This window comes from Orcinus orca, chromosome 15, assembly GCF_937001465.1.
Source record: "Orcinus orca chromosome 15, mOrcOrc1.1, whole genome shotgun sequence".
NCBI lineage: Eukaryota > Metazoa > Chordata > Mammalia > Artiodactyla > Delphinidae > Orcinus > Orcinus orca.
Window position 1 is genome coordinate 86,816,047 of NC_064573.1, and position 22,021 is coordinate 86,838,067.

The 22,021-nt window shown below is 39.5% G+C and overlaps 1 protein-coding gene across 2 annotated transcripts in view; it reads right to left on the bottom strand.

Annotated features, from left to right (window-relative positions):
* Positions 1 to 22,021, bottom strand: part of TMEM132D (transmembrane protein 132D) — a 638,604-nt gene that overhangs the window by 342,562 nt on the left and 274,021 nt on the right. For both annotated transcript variants that reach the window (XM_004276640.4, XM_049697911.1), the window contains one exon: positions 16,674 to 16,820. In XM_004276640.4, coding sequence (XP_004276688.1) covers positions 16,674 to 16,820 — 147 coding nt within the window. The remainder of the gene's footprint in view (positions 1 to 16,673; positions 16,821 to 22,021) is intronic.

Below are 22,021 nucleotides of genomic sequence, written 5' to 3' on the forward strand. Positions count from 1 at the left end.
ATAAGGAATAAGGGAAGGAAAATTATGCTTTTTTTAATATTTGTGCTTTAAAAATAAAATTCAACTTCTGATACTATCCATTGAGTCAGAACTTGTTGATTTCCTTTATTTTATATGATTTTGATATATGTCCTAAGAGTATTATATAATGGATCAATTCCAATGTATCTTACTAAAAGATAAGCAAGGTACATTATATCTCATCAGCACTGCAAGTATTTTCATTAATCCAATCCAAAGTGAATTTAGCTTTGTGTTCTTAAATGTAAACACACACAAAAATGTACCATGTACGTAATTACTAAGATAGTCAGAAGGCAATCATTTTTCAAAGGTAATTCTTTTTCGAAGGAGAGTAAACGATTTCATGAATCCCTTGACAGCTCCCTTCAAGCCAGCCCTCGTTTCAGTCCTAAAGAAAATGTGTGTATTTCTCTATGGCAAGTTTAGAATAAAAATAAAAGAATTAAACCTTCTTGATATTTTATGTAATTAATAAAACTAATCTATGCTTATTGTAAAGACTGGCAAATGTCAACAAATGAAAGACAGACTTACGATCCATGAGAACAGATATTCTGTTTTGCTTAGCATTGAACCCATGTACAATACAGTACCGAGCACATGCTGGGTTCTCAAAGAAAAAAAAAAGGTGTATGGTCTGAATTGAAGAGAAAATAAATCTCACCCATAATCTCACTGTTATTAAAATTTTGTGGTAGAAATTTCACTTTTAGCCTTTGGACTATGTTGTATGTATGTGTATGCATATCAGAAAATTAAGAGCATTTTCTTTTACCAGTAAATCTTGAAAATAGCATTTTATTGGTCCTGTCACATTCTCCTATGTGAATATGATCAAGTTTTCTAATCATTCCCCTATCCTTAATGTTTAGTGGATTCTAAAATTTTTACTATTAATTAAAGTGTGAAGACCATGCTTAATATTTCTGATGGATTATTTAGGATAAGTTCCTAGAATATAGGACCAAAGGGTTAATCAACATTTTAACAAATCTTGGCACACACAGATACACTGCTTTTCTGTATGGGAACTTCTATGAAGATCTTCTGTTGTTTACAATTATACTCATGTGAAGTTGTACTAAAATACTTTTCTCAAATGCAGCATAGAGGGATTTAGGCTTTAACATGTTACAGATATTTTGTCCTTGAAATATGTCTCACCCCACTTTTTTTTTTTTTTTGTAGATAGTGGCCACTTTAATTCACGCAATGATTGATACAAACCATTTGAAGGCAGTAAAGCAGTTTGACACAGAATTTTTTGGCATGAAAGTGGAGAGGGGGTGAAGAGAAGAGAAAGATGCTAACATTTCTGTCTCACCCCATTTTAAGGCACCTAAACTTTAAGGAAGGGTTATTAATCTGTTGTCCATGGAGATGGAATTCAGGGATCTTGGATGGGAAAAATGCATCTTTATATATATATTTATCTATCTAGCCGTGAACTGAAATCTATCTATCTATCTATCTATCATCTATCTACCTATCAATCTATCTATAATTATCTGCTTTTCCATCTATCTATCCATCCATCATCCATCTATCATCTATCTATCCATCCATCCATCAACTCATCTATCAACTTTATCTATCTATCTATCTATCTATCTATCAATGTTCTGTCTAGCCTTGAACTGAAATTTAGCATATCCTTCAAAAATAAATGTAGGCAACGACCAAAGTAGTGGTGACGGTGACTTTTCAGCAATAGAAGTCACGGTGATCTTCATATCACATTGCATTTGTAATAGAGATTTCAAAATATATTCCACCCTTAACGTATATTTAAAAGCGCAGTACTTATCAGACGTGCCGCTAGGCTTCGTTCTTAGGGTTTTATTAAGGAAGCACACCTACCGCATCACAATGGAAAATATTTTGAAAGACGTAAAAGAAAATCTATGCACACAGCCACGAAGCCATGTATGTTGACAAACATCTTCATTCCAACTTATTACTGGTATTTAACAATCATTCTCTCCACACAGCCCCTTCAGGGACCCATACTGTCTCGTTTCTTTGCCAGGGCTTCACACAGGTTTTCTCTGTAAGGATCTGTTATACAAGCACCGACACACCACACAAAATGCTGCTCTCATCCACGTTCCATTCAGCTCCAGGAGTGTGGAATCAAAACCACATTTAGCAAGTATCTCAGGCTTCAAGAGTTCCACGAGGAAAACGGTAAGTGGTTATAGACAAACACAATACCCTTGACAGAAACTGATGTCGACTGACTTGAAAGAATACCTTGGTGTGTTTAAAGAGTCCCACGTGACTTCTGCACATCGTGAAATTGATCCTAACACAATTACATCCTGCCTCTATAGGTATTCTGCCCACAACTGAAAAAAACAACAACACTTTTTTCTTCTGAAATATTTCAGACTTCAGAGTATAGGAAAGGGGTCCCTGACCTTGCAGTGTGAGTCATCCTAGGCATCTTATTTCTATACTGTATTTACTGGATCTACCTGTATGACAAAGATGAAAGAGCTAGAGTCCCCTGCATTTACTGACTGGCATCTTTTGTTTAAAGAAACAAAAGCTCTTTAAAATAGTGAGATGAAAGCTTTTAATGCTGCCTGTAATTAGAATGGCCGGTCAGTGGGTCATTTCTCCTCGTGATGATTACGGAACATTTAAACTGAAGCTAAGTTTTCCTTTGAGAGGAATTTTTCTAAAACTTCTAGAAGAGCAAGTTTATATAAAAAGAAAAGGAAAATAAATTTAGAAAGAATTCAGGTAAACTGGTGCCTGATAACTTAGTGGATCCCAGTGAAAAGCTGAAAATCAAGTAATTTAAAATGAGATCTAGAAATTCTATATACAGCCACCCCTCGGTAACTTGGGGGATTAGGTCCCACCCTCACCTCCAAATACCGAAATCTACGGATGCTCGAGTCCCTTATACACAATGGTGTTTAGTATTCGTGTATAATCTATGCACATCCTCCCACATACTTTAAATCATCTCTAGGTTACTTATAATAACTGATACCATGTAAATGTTACATAAAGAGTTGTAAATACAATGCAAATGCTATGTAAATAGTTGCTGGTGCGAGCAAATTCAAGTTCTGCTTTTTGGAAAATTCTGAAATTAAAAAAATATATATTTTTGATCTGCAGTTGGTTGAATCTGCAGATGTGGAACCCGTGGTAAGGAGGACTTCCTGTATGCGGACTCATAGAATGTGTCATGTCATGTGACTGGCCCCTACCTCTCAGTATACTTCTGAGATTTATCCAGGTTTTTTTTGTTTTTGGGGTTTTTTTTTTGCCATGCTGCACAGCTTGTGGGATTTTAGTTCCCCGCCCAGGGACTGAACCTGGGCCCTCGGCAGTGAGAGCGCAGAGTCCTAACCACTGGACCGCCAGGGAATTCCTTATCCACGTTTTTTCATGCATCAGGAGATAGTTCCTTTTCACTGCCATGTAGTATTCCACTGCTAAAATGTAGCACAGTTTTTAATCCACTCACCAGCTGATACACATCTGGGTTATTTCCAACTTGGGCTGTTATGGAAAAAGCAAAATTATGGATTCAGAAAAGAGACAAGTGGTTGTCTGGAATTAGGGAAGAAGTGGGGATTCATGGCAAGTGGGTAAAAAGGGACTTTTTCTGCTGATGGAAGTGCTCTTAAACTGGATGGTATGATGGCTGGACCAAAAAATAAATTTTCTAAAACTCATTTAACTGCACACTTAAAATGGGTTAAGTTTAAGGTATATGATTTATAACAAAACCTGTTTTTTTTTTTTTAAAAAGAGCTCTAGGTAGGAATATAAAGTCCCATGCCCTTATTGCTAATTTTTCTAACTATGTCTCAGTTCAAGTACCATTCCTAAGAAGTGAAAGTCCACCAGGCTAACTGCTGACAAAATCAATCACCAGGGTTAAAAGACTAAAAAGTTACCAAAGAGACTCCTTGAACTGGCACACAGCATGGAAGATGAGGGCTGCCAGGGAAAGGTGCGTTTAGAAATGATAGCAAATCCAAAACACGGACACTTAAAAGAAGACATCCCATCCAGGAGAACAATAATCAGAGTGAAATTTTTAGAACATAAGAAACACGGTGATGCTTTTCACAGTTGGACAGTAAATAAAGCTTCTGTGGATGGGTCCCATCATTTTTTCTTTTGTTTCTTTTTTTAATGTTCCATGAAATACTATCATCTTTCTAAACTGCTCCCCAGGCTTTCAGGAGATAGATGATCCAATTACAGCATTTGCTTCAGCAAAGCTGAGCACACCAGGGATACCTGGGGATTTCGAGATGCTTGCTAGGGTGCTGACAGCAAAGGGCTGTCATGGAGGATGAGAGGTCCGTACAGCTACATGATCCAAAAACTGACTTCCCCAAAGAACTTGGCCCTCACTCTCAAAAATATCTAAGGTATGCGGAAATCTGTGCACCTTTTTTTTTTTTTTTTTTTGTATTTTTGCGGTACGCGGGCCTCTCACTGCTGTGGCTTCTCCCGTTGCGGAGCACAGGCTCCGGACGCGCAGGCTCCGCGGCATGTGGGATCTTCCCGGACCGGGGCACGAACCCGTGTCCCCTGCATCGGCAGGCGGACCCCCAACCACTGCGCCAACAGGGAAACCCTTTTTTTTTTTTTTTTTTTTTTGTATTTTTGTGTGCACCTTTTTTTTTTGCAGTGGAGACTTACCAAAACAAATATGACTACAAAAGCTCATGAGCCTTTTAAAATTAAAATAATTTTATATTTTGCATTGTGCATATATATTATGCATACATATGTAATTATAAATATAGACATGTATAGTTAAGTTATAGATACGGATATATATGTAGAGACAGAGATAAAGATATACAGATATATAGATACCAATTTATATAGATATAGACGTGTTTTTTCCTGTAGGACTTTTATTGATAATGTTTTCCATGTTTGGAAGGAAGGACCCTAAGGGCTATGTATCCATGGCTGTAAACACACACACACACATTCACTGAAGTTTCAAGTTCAGAAATTTGCATGAAGACAAATATTAAGCCCATGGCTTTCTTGATGGGATGTTCACATATCACATCAGATATTTCTGCTATGGCAGATATTTTTGGTCACTCCAATGAACGAAGATGCTTTGTGAAATCACAAGCCCAGGGCAACTCAACATTAGCCATGATCTATGACCCTGGAGCGTGTTTACGAAGTATTCTGATGAACACCAGCAAGTGGTACCATACAATTATTGTCACTATTAGGTTATTATTTGTGCTGCACTGGTGTAGCTCTAGCAGAAAAAAACAGTCGGTGTTTGTTATTACAGCGCCCTGGAGATCCTATCCAAAGCAAAGGCAATTTCCCCAGTAAAGATGTGCAGCGGTAACTCACTGCTGTTACCCGCTGAAAGTGGGTGCTAAATAATTTAATTCTAAATTTGTAGTCTACTTGGAAATGGGAGATGTTAAATACCAAATATATGGATGTAATAAAAGTAAAGCAACACAAAGGTAAATTAAGGCAAACCTCACACTTCCCCGTGAGACTGCCTAATGGGATTGTATGCGTGTCAGGAAGTGGAAAATGAGTCAGCCTGGGGTATAATTTCATAGGGAACTGGGCTCATAACTCTCCTTCACTGTAATGCCATCTGCTTGAACGATCACCGCTTCCTTTCCTAGTCTATATGTTTCTAATGGGAGTGATACAAATAAGCTTACATTTCCTGGGACACACTCAAATGCTATTTTAGGAAGATCTTTAAAGCGCTCTCTTCCAGGATGCCTGCGAGACATCCTTGCACACCTTCCTCTGGGTTGTCTTTCAAATGCTGGTCTTTTAAGTAGCAGCCGTGTCTCATCCCATTTATATCTGTATTATTTCAGCATTTTTCTGTGGGTCTCTTTTTAGAATTCCTAGAGTGGTATCATACTGTACATGTTATTATTCAAGTTTCCCACTCCCCTTAACATTACATTTTCAGGTCAAACTGAGACAGGCTGGGAACTGGGACCTGGGACCCTCTGCTGCACTGCTTGCACCTGGACAAACCTCTCCTTCAGCAACAAAATACAAAGAAACTATAAGGGACTAAAAATAACCGCTCGGCGTGAGCAGTTGGAGCAAATGATGGACAAAAAGATACAAAAACACCAAAAACCCAACTGCCACTTCTGAAGGGCCAGGAGCAGAAACAGGGTGTTGGGAGCAAAAGCAGGGCACTGCGCATGCCCCCTGCACTCAACACCACCAAAGGGGTGGGCAGACCTCCTAAGCCACGCCTCTGCCCCAACCCCTGGACCCACGCCTACCCTCACCCCAGATAAGGAACAAGCTCGCCCCCCCTCAAGGAGTGAACAAGAGAACCTGTCCCTTGTTCTCGCTCCCCACTACTGCAGCAGGGGCCCCAATAAAGCCTTTCCTGTATCTCTTATCAATTTCTATTCATTAAGGAAGGCTAAGAACCCTAGTTGGTAACAAAATTAATGTCGATAAACATTAATCACTACATGTAGGCAATTCTTCATAGTTGCTGCATAAGTTTCAATTATATGAATGTATCATTTTTAAATCAATTCACCTTTTGATGGATATTCAGGTTGCTTTCAACAGTTAGCTATTTTTTTTAAATGCAGCCATGAACACTCTTGTGCACATCCCTCCATATCCACAGCTAAGCTTTCATCTGGAGGAGAGGTACCTAGACCTGTCATTTTAGGGTCACGTGGTTGCATGTTCTAAAAGTCAGTAGCCAGTAGGTCCTTGTTGGTTATCTATTTTATATATAGTAGTGTGTATATTTTCATCCCAAACTCTTAATTTATCCCTCCCCCTCCCCTTTGGTAACCGTAAGTTTATTTCCTATGTCTGTGAGTAAGGACCTACTGTATAGCACAGGGAACTATACTCAATATCTTGTAATAACCTATAATGGAAGAGGATGTAAAAAAAGAATATAAATATTTATATATATGTATAACGTTGCTGTACAGCTGAAACTAACACAACATTGTAAATCAACTATATTTCAATAAATTTTTTTTAAAAAGTCAATAGCCAGATATTGATAAGTATCTCTCCAAGGAGGACAAGCCATTTTATAATTCCGCCAACAGTGTATAAGGATTCTGTGTTCTCCCTTATTCTCAGAAAAACATTTTATTATTTGCATCTCTTTTTCTGCCAATACGATTAGGAGAAATGATATCTTGTTGTATTGGAAACAATACCTTTGTCTGTTGTATCCCTAATGCAGAAGTGATTAAAACAAACTTGAATGGAAATGCTTCTGACAAATTCTAAATGTAAAGACAATCTTAAAAAATGACACAAATGAACTTATTTACAAAACAGAAACAGACTCACAGACTTAGAAAACAAAGGGGAAAGGTGGGGGAGGGATAAATTCGGAGTTTGGGATTAATGTACACACACTACTAGATATAAAGTAGATAATCAACAAGGACCTACTGTATAGCACAGGGAACTCTACTCAACAGTCTGTAATAACCTATATGGGAAAACAATCTGAAAAAGAACAGATGCATGTATATGTATAACTGAATCACTATGCTGTAGACCTGAAACTACCACATTGTAAATCAACTATACTCCAATATAAAATATAACAAAAGAATAAAGACAATGGGGAACCTTTGTTCACACTTGATACAGACTCCATGTACAACTAATGTAATTCATCTGGTACTCTGAGAAATTGTCAGGAAATAAAGTTTAATCTTTCACATCTAGGAGGACTTGGGTATGTGTGCCGCATATACTATGCAGTCACATTAACAACTTAAGGACAATTAATAGATGGGTTTTCTTGAACTGATTTTTTTTTAATATAAGATGCATATTAAAAAGTTTTCTTTTTTTTTACATCTTTATTGGGGTATAATTGCTTTACAATGGTGTGTTAGTTTCTGCTTTATAACAAAGTGAATCAGTTATACATATACATATGTCCCCATATCTCTTCCCTCTTGCGTCTCCCTCCCTCCCACCCTCCCTATCCCACCCCTCCAGGCGGTCACAAAGCACCAAGCTGATCACCCTGTGCTATGCGGCTGCTTCCCACTAGCTATCTATCTTACGTTCGGTAGTGTATATATGTCCATGCCTCTCCCTCGCTTTGTCACAGCTTACCCTTCCCCCTAGAAAGCCCAGAGATAAACCCACGCACATATGGTCACCTTATCTTTGATAAAGGAGGCAGGAATGTACAGTGGAGAAAGGACAGCCTCTTCAATAAGTGGTGCTGGGAAAACTGGACAGGTACATGTAAAAGTATGAAATTAGAACACTCCCTAACACCATACACAAAAATAAACTCAAAATGGATTAAAGACCTAAATGTAAGGCCAGACACTATCAAACTCTTAGAGGAAAACATAGGCAGAACACTCTATGACATAAATACAGCAAGATCCTTTTTGACCCACCTCCTAGAGAAATGGAAATAAAAATCAACAAATGGGACTTAATGAAACTGCAAAGCTTTTGCACAGCAAAGGAAACCATAAACAAGACCAAAAGACAACCCTCAGAATGGGAGAAAATATTTGCAAATGAAGCAACTGACAAAGGATTCATCTCCAAAATTTATAAGCAGCTCATGCAGCTCAATAACAAACAAACAAACAACCCAATCCAGAAATGAACTGATGTTCTTGACTGATTATTTCAAAGTTTGTCTGGTCACATGCAGGATTATGTAAGAGTCTCACAACAGTCCAGCGAAGGCTGACATTGTTGGGGCCGATGGTACAGAACAGGGTGTTTTGCCCCTTGTTCCGTCTCTGGTGAAATGTGAGATGGCTACTAGCATAAAAATGAGAAATGAATATTAGATTTCCTGAATCCTACACCCATTCTCTTCCTACTCTCTGTGAAGGCATTATCTTTCAGATGGTAATATGTATGACTATTACAATTAGTAAGAGCCAATGATAAGGATACTGAAAGCATTTAAGGCATCAGAAAAATCCCACTCACCACAGGAAAGACATAACATTTTGATAACTTTATACCATTGTCTCAGGTTTTGTTGTTATCAAACTCAGGTTCCGGATGTCCGTAGAGCTGAACTGTCTTGCCGAAGACAGATTGCTAGAAAATACCTCTAATCAAATTATTATATTCATTAAAAACCTCAAGATCTTTTTTTTTCCATCACTCGATCTGTTATCCTGAGTCAAGAAGCAGTAAATTGCAATCATTAAAACTGCTTTCTAAAGCAAAACCAAACATTTCTAAACAATCTATAATATCTCCATTACGAGTAATTTTTGCCCAGAACAACAACCAAAAAAAAGGCCAGATCTTTCTGGCTTCAAATTTGGACAAGTCAGCAGATGAATTAAGCATCCCAAAATTGTCAGTATGCCACTCAGCGATGACAAGGACAGATGTCCAGACTCTATTAAACAATCTTCCCAGCCACGCTGCATTATAACTTTATTTATTGTTTGTTTTCCATATCTTATCTTTTCCTAATTAAAAAAAAAAATCTATGTTCACTATGGGACTTTTCCAAAATACAAGTAATATCACCATCATAGACAACAGCCTGATTGAATATCTTCTAAATTTTCCCTGTCCTATATTTATTGATAAAATTGGTATTATCTCGTAGGCTCTTTTGTAATCAACTGATTTTCATAACAGATTTATCAAGATATTATTCATATGCTATAAAAGTCACCATTTTAATGTTTACCATCCAGTGGTTTTTAGTTGAACAACCGTCAGCACTATTTAATTTTAGAATATTTTTATTACTTCTGAAAGAAACCTCATAACCATGACCAGAATCTCTCCATTTTCCCCTCCCCAGGCAACCATTAAGCTACTGTGTCTAAAAATTTGCCTCTTCTGGACATAATGTATAAATGGAATCATACAATGTATGGTCTTTTTTGTCTGGTTTATTTTACGTAGTACCATGTTTTCAAGGTTCATCTATGTTGTAGCATCTATCAGCACTTCTCCCTTTTTTATTGCCAAATAATATTCCATTGCATGAATAGATCACGTGTTTGCCCACTCATCTATAAGATATATATATATATATATATATATGACAAATGCTGCTGTGAACTTGTGTGTTCACATGTGTGGACATTTGCTTTCAGTTCTCTTAGGTGTAGAACTAGTAGTGCCGAGTCTTATGGTAACCAGGTAATCTCCAGCTGTTCCTGTGGTCATTCTTTCTATATACTCTTGCTTGATTGGTTTTCAGGTGTTTCTCTTATTTTCACCTCTTTCTCATTCTCTTCTGAAGGTTCTCTTTCGCCTAAAGTTTTCTCTCAAGTTCACTGACTTCATTTTCTACAGCAGCAAATCCAATAGACATGGAGTTTCTCACCCCATCTTTATCTCACATGGCTTCTTCTCCTTGCTGGCTTTCTCTGTCTTTGATGATACCATGCTTATTTTGAATCTGAGACCACTGATCAATGCTTAAAATCATCTCTATTTCATGCACAAAGTTCTGTCTTTGTCTCTGATACTTAAGAGTTTTCCTCCAAATTCTTATGGTTATATTTTCATATGCCTATGGGTTTTCTGCCTGTTTGGGTATCTGCTCCAAAGGTGTGTTCCTCACCCAGTAACGGCCTTTTATTGTTACTGGTCCAGAGAGGAAACCTTGCTGGCTTTGACATGTCCATGCTCACCTGTACCAGCACCTACTGGCGATATTAGGAGGTAGGCCTGATTTTTTTTTTTTAATGCCTGGGTATCCTCCACTCACATTCCTGGTCCTTTTCTTTTTAATGCACAATTAAGATTGGCGATCTTTTCATCCTCCTTCAACCCAGTCCTGCAGGTTTCACAAATGCTTCTCTATGTTTCTAACATACACATGGTAATTTTTCTTATTTATTTAATTGGAGTATAGTGATTTATAATGGTGTGTTAGTTTCCGGTGTACAGCAAAGTGATTCAGATATATATGAATAAGGTTTATTACAGGATATTTAATATATTAAATGCACTTAACAAGCACGGGCAACATCCTGATTGAATATCTTCTAAATTTCCCCTGTCCCATATTTATTGATAAACAAAATTGTTATTATCTCTTTTCCATTATGGTTTATTACAGGATTTAATATATTAATAGTTCCCTGTGCTATACAGTAGGACCTTGTTGTTTATCTATTTTAAGCATAATAGTTTGTTTTATATATACTAGTTTGTAATCATAACCTTTCCAGTGCATTGCTAATGTGGATCTTCACACCCTTATTATATTTCACTGGAAATTTCCATGGGAACCTGGTAGAATGAAGGAGATAGTTAGGTACCATGCTCTTTCCATCATCCTACTGGAAACCCCACAACATTTATTCTTTATAGATTTCTGAGATCAAGGTTTCTGGTTCCCCAACCCATCCAGTTTGCTTTTCTCTTTGGAGCAGAAAACTGATTCTGAGTTAAGTATACTGCTGCCTGTAATACATGATGTTTCTCACCTCCCTCTGAAGTCTGGTGTGGCCATGTGATTAAGTCCTGACCAATGAGAGGCAGGAGAGTATTGGGGGTTGGCATGAGTTTCTAGAAAAGTTCCTTAAAAGGAACTGATCCAGTGGTGAAGGCTCTTTTCTGTCAGTTTTCTTTAGCCTGCAATGCAGAAATGATGACTGGCGCTCCAGCAGCCATATTAATCTATGAGGATAAAAGCCATGCATTAATATTGTGTTAAAGGAAGATAGGTGCCTGGGACCTGACAGTACTGAGGAGTTGCCATGCCAGCCATGGCCTGCCTACATCAGGGCTTCTTCTATGTGACAGAGAAATAAACTTTTACTTTAAGTCACTTTTTTTTTGTTAAGTCACTCTTATTAAATAATCAAACCTAATCCTAACCAATGTATTATGAGATGGATTTATCATGCCAGCATACATTTTTCTATACATACATGAACATACATTCATGACTGCAATCTTATCTCTGTATACTTTAAATATTACTCTTTATTTATGACACCTCATGTTACCACTTAAGCTATATTTGTTTTAAAATGAAACATGTTGTAATGGGGAAAAACAAATCTGAATCCATATTGTATCTCTTTCTTTTACTTTAACCTCTGTATTCTATTGCTTTTGCTACAAGTTAAGAATTTGCCTAGACCCTGAAATATACAAGACAGCCCATTCTCAAGGCTCTGACCTTTAAAGGTATAACACTTTTCCATTCGTATAGAGATAAAAAGTTGCAGAACAGAGTGTAAGGTTTACAGAAACATGGACAGCTGCAAGAACAAAGGATTCCGGCATCAAGAAGTGTGGCGCAACCAGCCACACCCCTCCCCTTTTAGTATAAAAGAAGGCTGAATTCTAACTCGGGTTAAGATGGTTCTTTGGGACACTAGTCCACTGTCTCCTCGGTCTGCTGGCTTTCCGAATAAAGTCACTATCCCTTTCCCCAACAACCCGTCTGTCAATTTACTGGTCTGTCGTGTGGTGCGCAGGCCGAGCTTGAACTCGGTAACAAAATTACCTATAAATAAATGGAAAAGCGGTATAGTACGAAGGAGTATAAACAGATAATTATGAAAAAGGATTAAATCAAACTATGCACTCTTGCTTGTCTACAATCTATTAACAAAGGATAGAGATTTTATAGACATATTAGCCCCTAAAAGAGAAGAATTTCTCTTCAATCAGTAGTGTTGCTGGAGAACTGGAAAGCACATATGTTTCTGTCATTCAAGTTTATTTGACCCCATTTCTCTGTACCACCTAAAATCATTTAAATAGCAACTGTGGCAAACTCCGGAAAATGCTCATCTGTGCAGAGAAGAGCAAAGAAATAAAAAGTACATGACTTTTGTTACACATTTATCTAAGTTTCCATAGTGCTCTAACAGTGAGCAGGATTCAGAAAACGTCAAATGAAATTTGATGGATGGAGCATAGTTAGTTATCCTCCTTCTGTTCCATAATATTTCCTGGCAATGCTTAGGCAAAACAGATCTGATTGATAGCTGTGGGTAACAGTCAGATATTAATACTGTGATGATAAGGCTTTCAAAAACCAAAGTTCTGGGCTTCCCTGGTGGCGCAGCAGTTGGGAGCCCACCTGCCGATGCAGGGGACACGGGTTCGTGCCCCGGTACGGGGGGATCCCACATGCCACGGAGCGGCTGGGCCCGTGAGCCATGGCCGCTGAGCCTGCGTGTCCGGAGCCTGTGCTCTGCAACGGGAGAGGCCACAACAGTGAGAGGCCCGTGTACCGCAAAAAAAAAAAAAAAAAAAACAAAGTTCTTCAAAAAGCAAAGGATGTATTTCAACTTAGATAAGAATCTTCACTCACTCCTGTTGAGTTCATCACTAGCACAAGTGTCTCCTTAATCCATAAAATTGCACCTGTCACAGGGACTTAACTTCCTTAAGACAACTTCACAATCCAAGGTGAATTAGTACCAATACACAATCCATGCCTCTCAAGCTCATTAAGGCTCCCTTTTTTGCATCCCGATGATCTGATTCTGACTTTTTAAGAATAACTGAAAGTCAAAGAGAGTGGGAAGAATGTATAAAGCGAAACAGCTTCTGAAGCAAAACCTACTAATGTGAAAACATCCACTCCATAATACATTCTCCAATTATCCTTCAAAGAAAAGAGAAACAGATCTTCTCCCGGTCCGTTCGCGATCCCAAAGAAGGGAGCATGATTCTTCTGTATTTAATTCCACAAAGACAGAAGCGAAATAAACTATTTTGAAGTGAGGATAAAGGTTGAACATAGAAATGAATATATCGTATTCAAAAAAGTCTACTTTAACTGTATACATTATATTAAGTGGTAATACATGCACATAGTAAAAAACAAATCAGAGCCCAAATGGCTCGCAGTAGAAAGTAATTTACGTTCAGCGCCCTCCCCCAACTTGCCAGCTCCTCCAGCAGAAATCACAGCTGCTAGCCCCTTTGCTCAAAAAGTATTCTTCTCTGGGTTTTCCCCAAATGGGGCATCAATATAGATGCTGTTGTGCACCTTGCTTTTTTGAACAGGTGTATCAGAGGCCGTTCAATACATGTACGTACAGATTTGCATCATTATACATAGAGTAACAGAGATACAGTCTAATTCTAGAACATCAGTAAACAAATATTTATGGAGAGCCTCATGTGTCCCAGATGCTGCTGTAGGGACTGCAAACAGCTACCAACCAGACCGACACGGTTCCCCAACTAAAAGAGCTTGCATTCCACAGCTTCCTCATTAAGCAAAGCCTTCCTGGCTGCAGTGTAAGAACTGGATTCCAAAAAAAGAATAAACCTCTGCACCATCATAACACACGTGAGTACATAAATCACATAAAAATGTACATGTGTATATAGGCACATATTTAAACACCTGTATCATATATATGTCCTGTATACACAAACTATGTATAGATATACTATATATATACCATGTATACATATATGATGTATTACAAAGACACATAATGTACTGTATATGCACATATAGTATTCTATATATACACATACACATATATTACATACATAGACATACATATGTGTGTTTGTGTATGTCTGTGAGTGTACATATGCTTCTTCCATCATCTAGACCCACAGCAGGAAATAGAAAACTGACTTCAGAATCTACAAAGGGATAAGGAATATTCTCCACGGTGAATGGCATGCTGATGCCAGCCCTTTGAAGGACTAGGTTGATAGTCCATTCGGGGAATTTGTTTCTTAAAGAAGATACTGTTACAGATAAAAAGGGGAAAAAAAATGGCAAGGACCACACATATGTATGATTTGCTATGTTCTAGAGCTGTTGATTTTTTGTTTCATTTAAGGAAGTGTTAAAACCCCTTGGGAGTGCCTGCCTCATTTGATCCATGAAAAGGCAGCTTACACTTTATACCTTAATGCGGATGAGCTGCCCTTGGAAAGTTTCCTTCTTTCTCCATGCCCAAGACGAACTGAATGAATACTTAGCCAGAAATTTAATAAAATGTTTCAAAACGGTTCAAATCTCTCTGCATTTCATACGTAACACTACAATCACTACTACTCCCACTAACCCACAGAGGAAATAGCAAGAAGAAACACGAGGGAAAATCAGCACATTGGTTGAAGACTTCTCCCAAATCCCCCCACTCTTTCTGGTAAAGAAGAGTAAAATATCTATCCATCTATCATCTATCTATCTATCTATCTATATCCATCTCGTCTACCTATCATTATCTATCTACCGAGCTACCTACCTATCTGCCTATCTATCTATCCTTCCTAATTTTTGCTAACTTCGCAACACAAAGGAAACCTTTCCTGGAGGTGGCATCTTATTTCCCAAATCGTATCACTGGCACAGACACCTTTGGAAGTGAGCTTATTTGTAAGCTCATGAAGGTACTCCGTGTGGCACAGCATCACTATGTAAACATTTGGGGCAGAACTCAGATACAGACTTCTTCTTTTCCCCTCTCATCTGCTCTACGAGCAAATCTTCAAGAAAAACATCTTGCTTGCAAGCGGGAAGAGATATGGGAATATATGTATATATATAACTGATTCATTTTGTTGTGAAGCTGAAACTAACATACCATTGTAAAGCAATTATACTCCAATAAAGACGTTAAAAAAAAAAAAAAAGAAAAACATCTTGAAACACTGCTCACAAAAGCAAAGTCACAGGCCAGAGCTTGACAGTTGCTAACCCGAATCCCAGAGCACCCACATGAAACAGAGGAGCACAGAGCGAAATCCACATCACATCACCCCCAAACTGGCATCCAGTGCTCTTTGGAAATAAACCCCCCAAAAGCAGAAGAGCCATCAGCTGAGATTCACGACCTCTATATTAGAATAAATAATGGAAAATAAATATTTTCCGAACATTGAGCTATAAAGTTCAAACAGCTGACTCCTGAAATAGCGCTACATACCTAGGATTGGTCCATTCATAATTATTTCTATCGCCAGCAATATAGGGAGCAAAAAGCAACCAACCCGAAAGCGGCAAAAACCGATCGGAAATTTTCTGGAGTCACAAATGAGGTTTCGGAAACAGAAATAAACCAAGAACCACTGAGCTTCCAAGTCTCTGCCCAGCTGTGAATAGACTGTTTCTAACTTGGTGGGTATCAGAGACAGCGTCACAATTCCCTATAATTCCACAGCAGATCATTCACAGGTGCATCCGAAAATCCCAGCACACAATGCAATCCACGCGTCATATGTAAATCGACACGGCAAATGTGCAAGGCGCCTCTGTGTGCCACAAGATCTACACGCTCTGGGTGTTCTGTTTTGTTTTACAACAAACTCTTGTCTGAAACGCTTGCCAAATGGGCCATTTTATCAGAACTGCCCAGACTTCTCGTTTTACCTAATCATCTGGGATAGAAAGAGGCCGTGTTGCAGTGGAACATCATTTCGAGATAAATGCCATTTGCATGGAGTCGTCCCTGCAGGGGACCGGGAACTGTGCTGGGATTGTACGTAGGTCCACTGTGAATAACAGCCCATCTTTTTCCAAGTAAAGGATTCTATCCATCTCACCTGGAAGCACTAATAATATAGACGACGCTCCCCAAATGCAAACCGCGGTGAAAGTAACTGTCAGCAAAGTTGGGAAAAAGGAGGCCATCGTTGCAGCTAATCTGAATATATGGCAGGCCACTGGGACTCACCTGTTTTCCGAGCCAGCTGATTTCTTCTGACAAACGATGACAGCCGGTGTGTACTTCCCAGCGTAATCCATGCTCTTCTTAACCTCCCACACGGAAGGGCTGCTGGCTCTCACCCCAATGATGTTCATGCCTTTCATCACCTTTACCCTGTTGGAGACAGCAAAACGCACAGCTGAGACGGCTCTGGGGCATCCCTGAGTTACCGCTGCTTCTGGGGACACAGTGTACTTAATGGCCCATTGTCGCCTGCCAGGTGTAAGCTCGTGTTTAATAGAATTTAATCACACACTGGCAATCCCCTTCCAATCCATCTGCCCTAATTTTCCCCCCAGTCATTCCTTCCTTTAACAGAGGAGCTAGAACAGTACACTGACATAGGCAAGCATCAGTCACATAAAGAAACAGAGTAACGCCGTGCTAGTGGAAGGCTTTACTTTTAAGAAAATTAACTGAATACCCTCAGACGGTTAAAACTAAATAGAAAAAGGAAATTCATTAACACTGCAAAAGTGGGATTAAAAATACCAACGCACATTCATTGAACGCCTTTTCCATGCCATGCACTGATGGGACTGTTCCTCTGTATTATCTCATCTAATTTCCCACGCAACGTTCCAAGTTCAAAGGTGGGGAGGGGCTGCGGCTCAGACAGGTTTGGGAATCATGATGGTTCATCGCAAAACACAGGTGCTGAGAGGTGCACAGAGGCGCCTGACTTCCACGCGTGTGCCCCTCCCATGACATCATCATCATCGTCGTCATCAGCAGGACCATCATCCCATCATCATCACTATCACAACAAACCAGGCGCTCTGCTGAGTTCATGGCACTCTTATCTCATTTCACTCTCACACACGCCCTGTGAGGTCAGTACCACTTTAATTTTCACTGACCGGCTCAGCAACCAGGGCGATCAGGTGGCAGGTGACCCAGGATTTGAAACGGCTCCCAACCACAGCGCCGGTGCAACCAGGCTCAGTGCTTTCCTTGGCATCACATAAAATGTCCCGGTGCTGAAGCCACTTACTTGACCTGCTCAAGTCCTTCGTTACCCAACACTGGCCAGTACCTGTCCTGAGACCTAACATCTGCTCAGACTTTAGACAAATTTGCCAAAGCAGGTGTGCCCTCCATCACAGACTTGGCTTACTATTTCTCTCTTCCATTCACTTATTCCTTCCTTCCTTCATTCACAGAAAGGGACAGGTGACATGCTTATAGGTTTTTCTCGAGGATATCAGAGAAGCCGGATGACAGAGGCGAAGGATGTGCAGCAAAACTGGTTTCCTAGTATGCCCTAATGTCCAGAAGGAGGAGAAAGGTTCTGGAGGTGGAATTAATCACCAATGCCTAAGGATTTAATCAACCATGACTGTGTAGTGAAGCCACCATTAAAATCCAAAAGGAGGGGTTTCAGAGAGCCTCCAGGGTGGTGAAGAAGAATGCCAGTACGTGCCACCATGCTGGGCTCCAAACTCCAGGAGGACTGACGTTTCTTTGTTCTCGACCTCACATATATACACTACCAAATGTAAAATAGACAGCTAGTGGGAAGCAGCCGCATAGCACAGGGAGATCAGCTCGGTGTTTTGTGACCACCTAGAGGGGTGGGAGGGAGACGCAAGAGGGAGGAGATATGGGGATATATGTATACATATAGCTGATTCAGTCTTTTATACAGCAGAAAGTAACACAACATTATAAAGCAATTGTAGTCCAATAAAGATGTTAAAATAAAAACATATATGGAATGGAAGGGATATAGTAAAAGGACAATGCAATACATCGCAAACAGTTAGATGTATAAACTGCTGCAAAAATTCATGTTTCCTGTTGTGTTTTCTTTTCTTAGTCCCTTGAGGAAAATAAAAAGGGTTTTGAAGCAAGAAAGTCAGGGGACAAATGGGGCAGGTTGATGGGTGACTGGGAGGGAGATGCTGCCAGGAGGGGCAGCCCTGGAGGAGGTACACTCCCCAGATTTACAACCGTGGTAGCTGTATGAGCACAGAGGCAAGGAGGTGGGTCCTGAGGCCGTCTCTTAAATCCTCGCTCTTATCATCAGAGGAGATGATCCAGGCCACCCCCTGATATTAGGATCAAGGAGGGAGGAAAAGATGATGTGTTTAGGGCTGGCGCTTGGCGAGCAAAGGACATGCCTAATAGAACTAAGAGCGCTCTCTCCCACAGAAACAGCTTGAAGACATATTGTGCAGAAGAGTTAACACTGCAGCTCTGAGACCACCGCCCTAGAAAGGCCTACTGGCAAGGCTGGCCCCTGAGTGGCATCTGGAAACTTGGATTTCAGGAGGGGTTCCCCAGCTCCTTAATAAGAGGGGAACACGGAACCTCCGCTTTTTGTACAAACAATATAGCTGCTGCTGGACACCTGCTTTCCTTCTGGTGGTCTGGAGGTATGGTGCCTGTCAGGCAATGGTGCCCAGGGGACCCGCCCCCACTAAAAATTCTTGGCCCCCAGGCTTGGATGAGCTTTTCAGACAGACAACAGTTTACCCCTCTTGTCACAACTCATTGCTGGAGGGGTGACGGTCATCCTGTATGATTCCCTGGGAGTGGACTTTACTGAGCTTGTGCCTGGTTCCCCCACACTGCGCCCCATGTGCCTTTTACCTTTGCTGAATTTGCTTTGTGTCCTTTTGCTGTAATAAATCTTAGCAATGATTATGACTCTACACTGAGTCCTGCTGAGTTTTCCTAGCAAGTCATCAAACACAGGGGTGGTCTTGGGGACCCCAAAACACATACTGATTTGGTCTACAAAGACAAGAGGAATCGCTTCTCACACGTGGCCCCCAGGGCTAAAGGAAGCATTTTTAGAAGGTGAGTGCCACGTAAAAATGTTTTGTGTTGTAAATAATCCTTGTAGAAGCCAACGTTTTGAACGCAGTCATTTATAAATTGGGAATTGCATGCGCAGGCCAGAAAGCCATCTGACCTTTTGGTGACACACGCTATGATTCCTCATTTAAATTGTAAGCAAACTAGATGGGGTGATGAAAAAAAGTTCAATTCACTATGGACAGCTGCTATTATATTAAGATGAATTCTAAGTGCTGTCCCAATTACTGTGTACTGGAATTTTCCTGAATCAAATTTGCTTTAAATAAATAGGTCATCAACCTGGATTTGGCAACCTTTGTATTATACAGGAGCTATCAGTAGCTAGGGCTTTTCTGATACAGAATGGGCTCTTATTTTTCTTACATTTTATTCACAGGTAGGTCACTTGGAATTCAGAAAATGTTTCTCCAATGAATCATTTTTAAGTTCTCAGGAAAGAACATGGTTGCATATTTAACCCAGAAGTACCCGATATCTGCTGCTAATAATTCTAGGGCAGCTACACAGAGTTGTAATTTATAGCACTATTTCTCAGGGGAGATTCTGAAATTTAGTGCAGGGCAATAGGAAATTGTCTTTCGTAGACACAGTGTTCTCATAAGAGAAGACACATGTCTACGGCATACTTCAGATGTTCTGAACTGGATAAGGGGTCCCTGATCTGTACAGCAAGAATGAATGTGTGCAAGAAATCGAATGGTTATTTCTCAGAGACACTTCTCTGCTATACACTGAACACGGTTTATGTTGGGTTCATAGTTTTGAAACACTTAGAGCTGTAAGTGGTGGCGTTTTGGAACTTATATTAAGATAATCCTTAGAGCATGTGAAATTTGGCTTCACTGGGTCTGAACCAAATGCTAATTACTTCCTTTGTTTATGAGAGCTGAGTTACTTACATTCATTAGTGCAAGTTTTATTACCTACTTGTGGCTCAATAAATACAGGTTACACTGACAGCTTCATTACACAGAGATAAACATAGCACTTGATTTCCAAAGACGTTTGTTATATATTTACACTTAATAATATATCTACTATAGCGATTTGGGGGAAAGCCATAATTTCCCCACCATAGAATGCACATGCACTGTGGACTGGAATAAACACTGCTTGACTTAAGGGTATATTGTGTTCTTAAAACACAACAGAGCTATTGTGTGTGTGTGTGTATTTGTATGTGTGTGTGTATATGTATATATATACACACACACACATACACACAGATATATATATACACACACAAATATATCCATACGTAGACATATATACAAATGCAAACATAAAAACACACACATATATGCACACAAATATAAACACAGAGATATACACATATATACACACAGACATATACACATACACATACAGACATATATATACACACAGAGACATATATACATGGACATATATACACAAACATATATATACACAAATATACACGTATATATACACACATATAGACATACATATATACACACACATGCACACAATGACATATACACACATGCACACACATAAACACATAAATATATACACGGACACACATATATACACAATGGACATACATGTAGGCATAATACGTATATATACACATACACACATATATACACGCATACATATATACACATATACACAACACATATACAGAGATATAGAGGCACTCACATAAACACACATTATGCATGCATATACACACATACGTATATACAGACACATGCCCATATATACACACACGTACATACACACATATATGTGTGCATGTGTGTGCTCCAAGCACAGTATCCAGCAACAACGGGAACAGCCAGCAGCGTGGGATCCGAGCTGTGGTGTACACATTTTGTTTCTGCTCCACCACATCCCACCTCTCATATGCTGGGTAACAGAAGGATGCAACACACTGCCAGGTGTTGTGGGTTTAGTTAGTGGCATCCTTTCTGATTAACTGATGGGAAACCTGTCTTTCCCCATTGGGAAATTATCCACATTTATGCACATATTCAGAGTATTAAAAATTGCTATTGGAAAATTATAAATGTTTATACTATAAACCTGAAAATATGCAATAAATATGAATGAGATTTTTTTTAATTAAAAAAAAGCCATTCTAGAGCTAAATGAGTCCTGTACATAATCCTCAGTCTTTCCAAGCATCTGGTTTTCCTCTGACTCTCAGTTCATTCATAAGAAGGTTCCAGGGACTCGTCTTTCCTAAGGGCACAAATTCAGAACAGATGTGGTGAGTAGAAATAGGACAGATGGGGCTGCACACCAAATGGGAAGCACACCCGCAGGATGAATATGGATACCAATGGTTAGAAGCTTTGGAGGATGGGACGGTCGTCCCCTACCAGCACCCCTCCCCCGACCAAAACTTCAGATATAAATGCCTAAAGCAGGTCATGAATAACACTAGGTGAGCAAACCAAACCTGTCTTTTGTTTGCTTATTTGGTCATTGGTTCATTCAACAAACACTTTCTGAGTCCCACC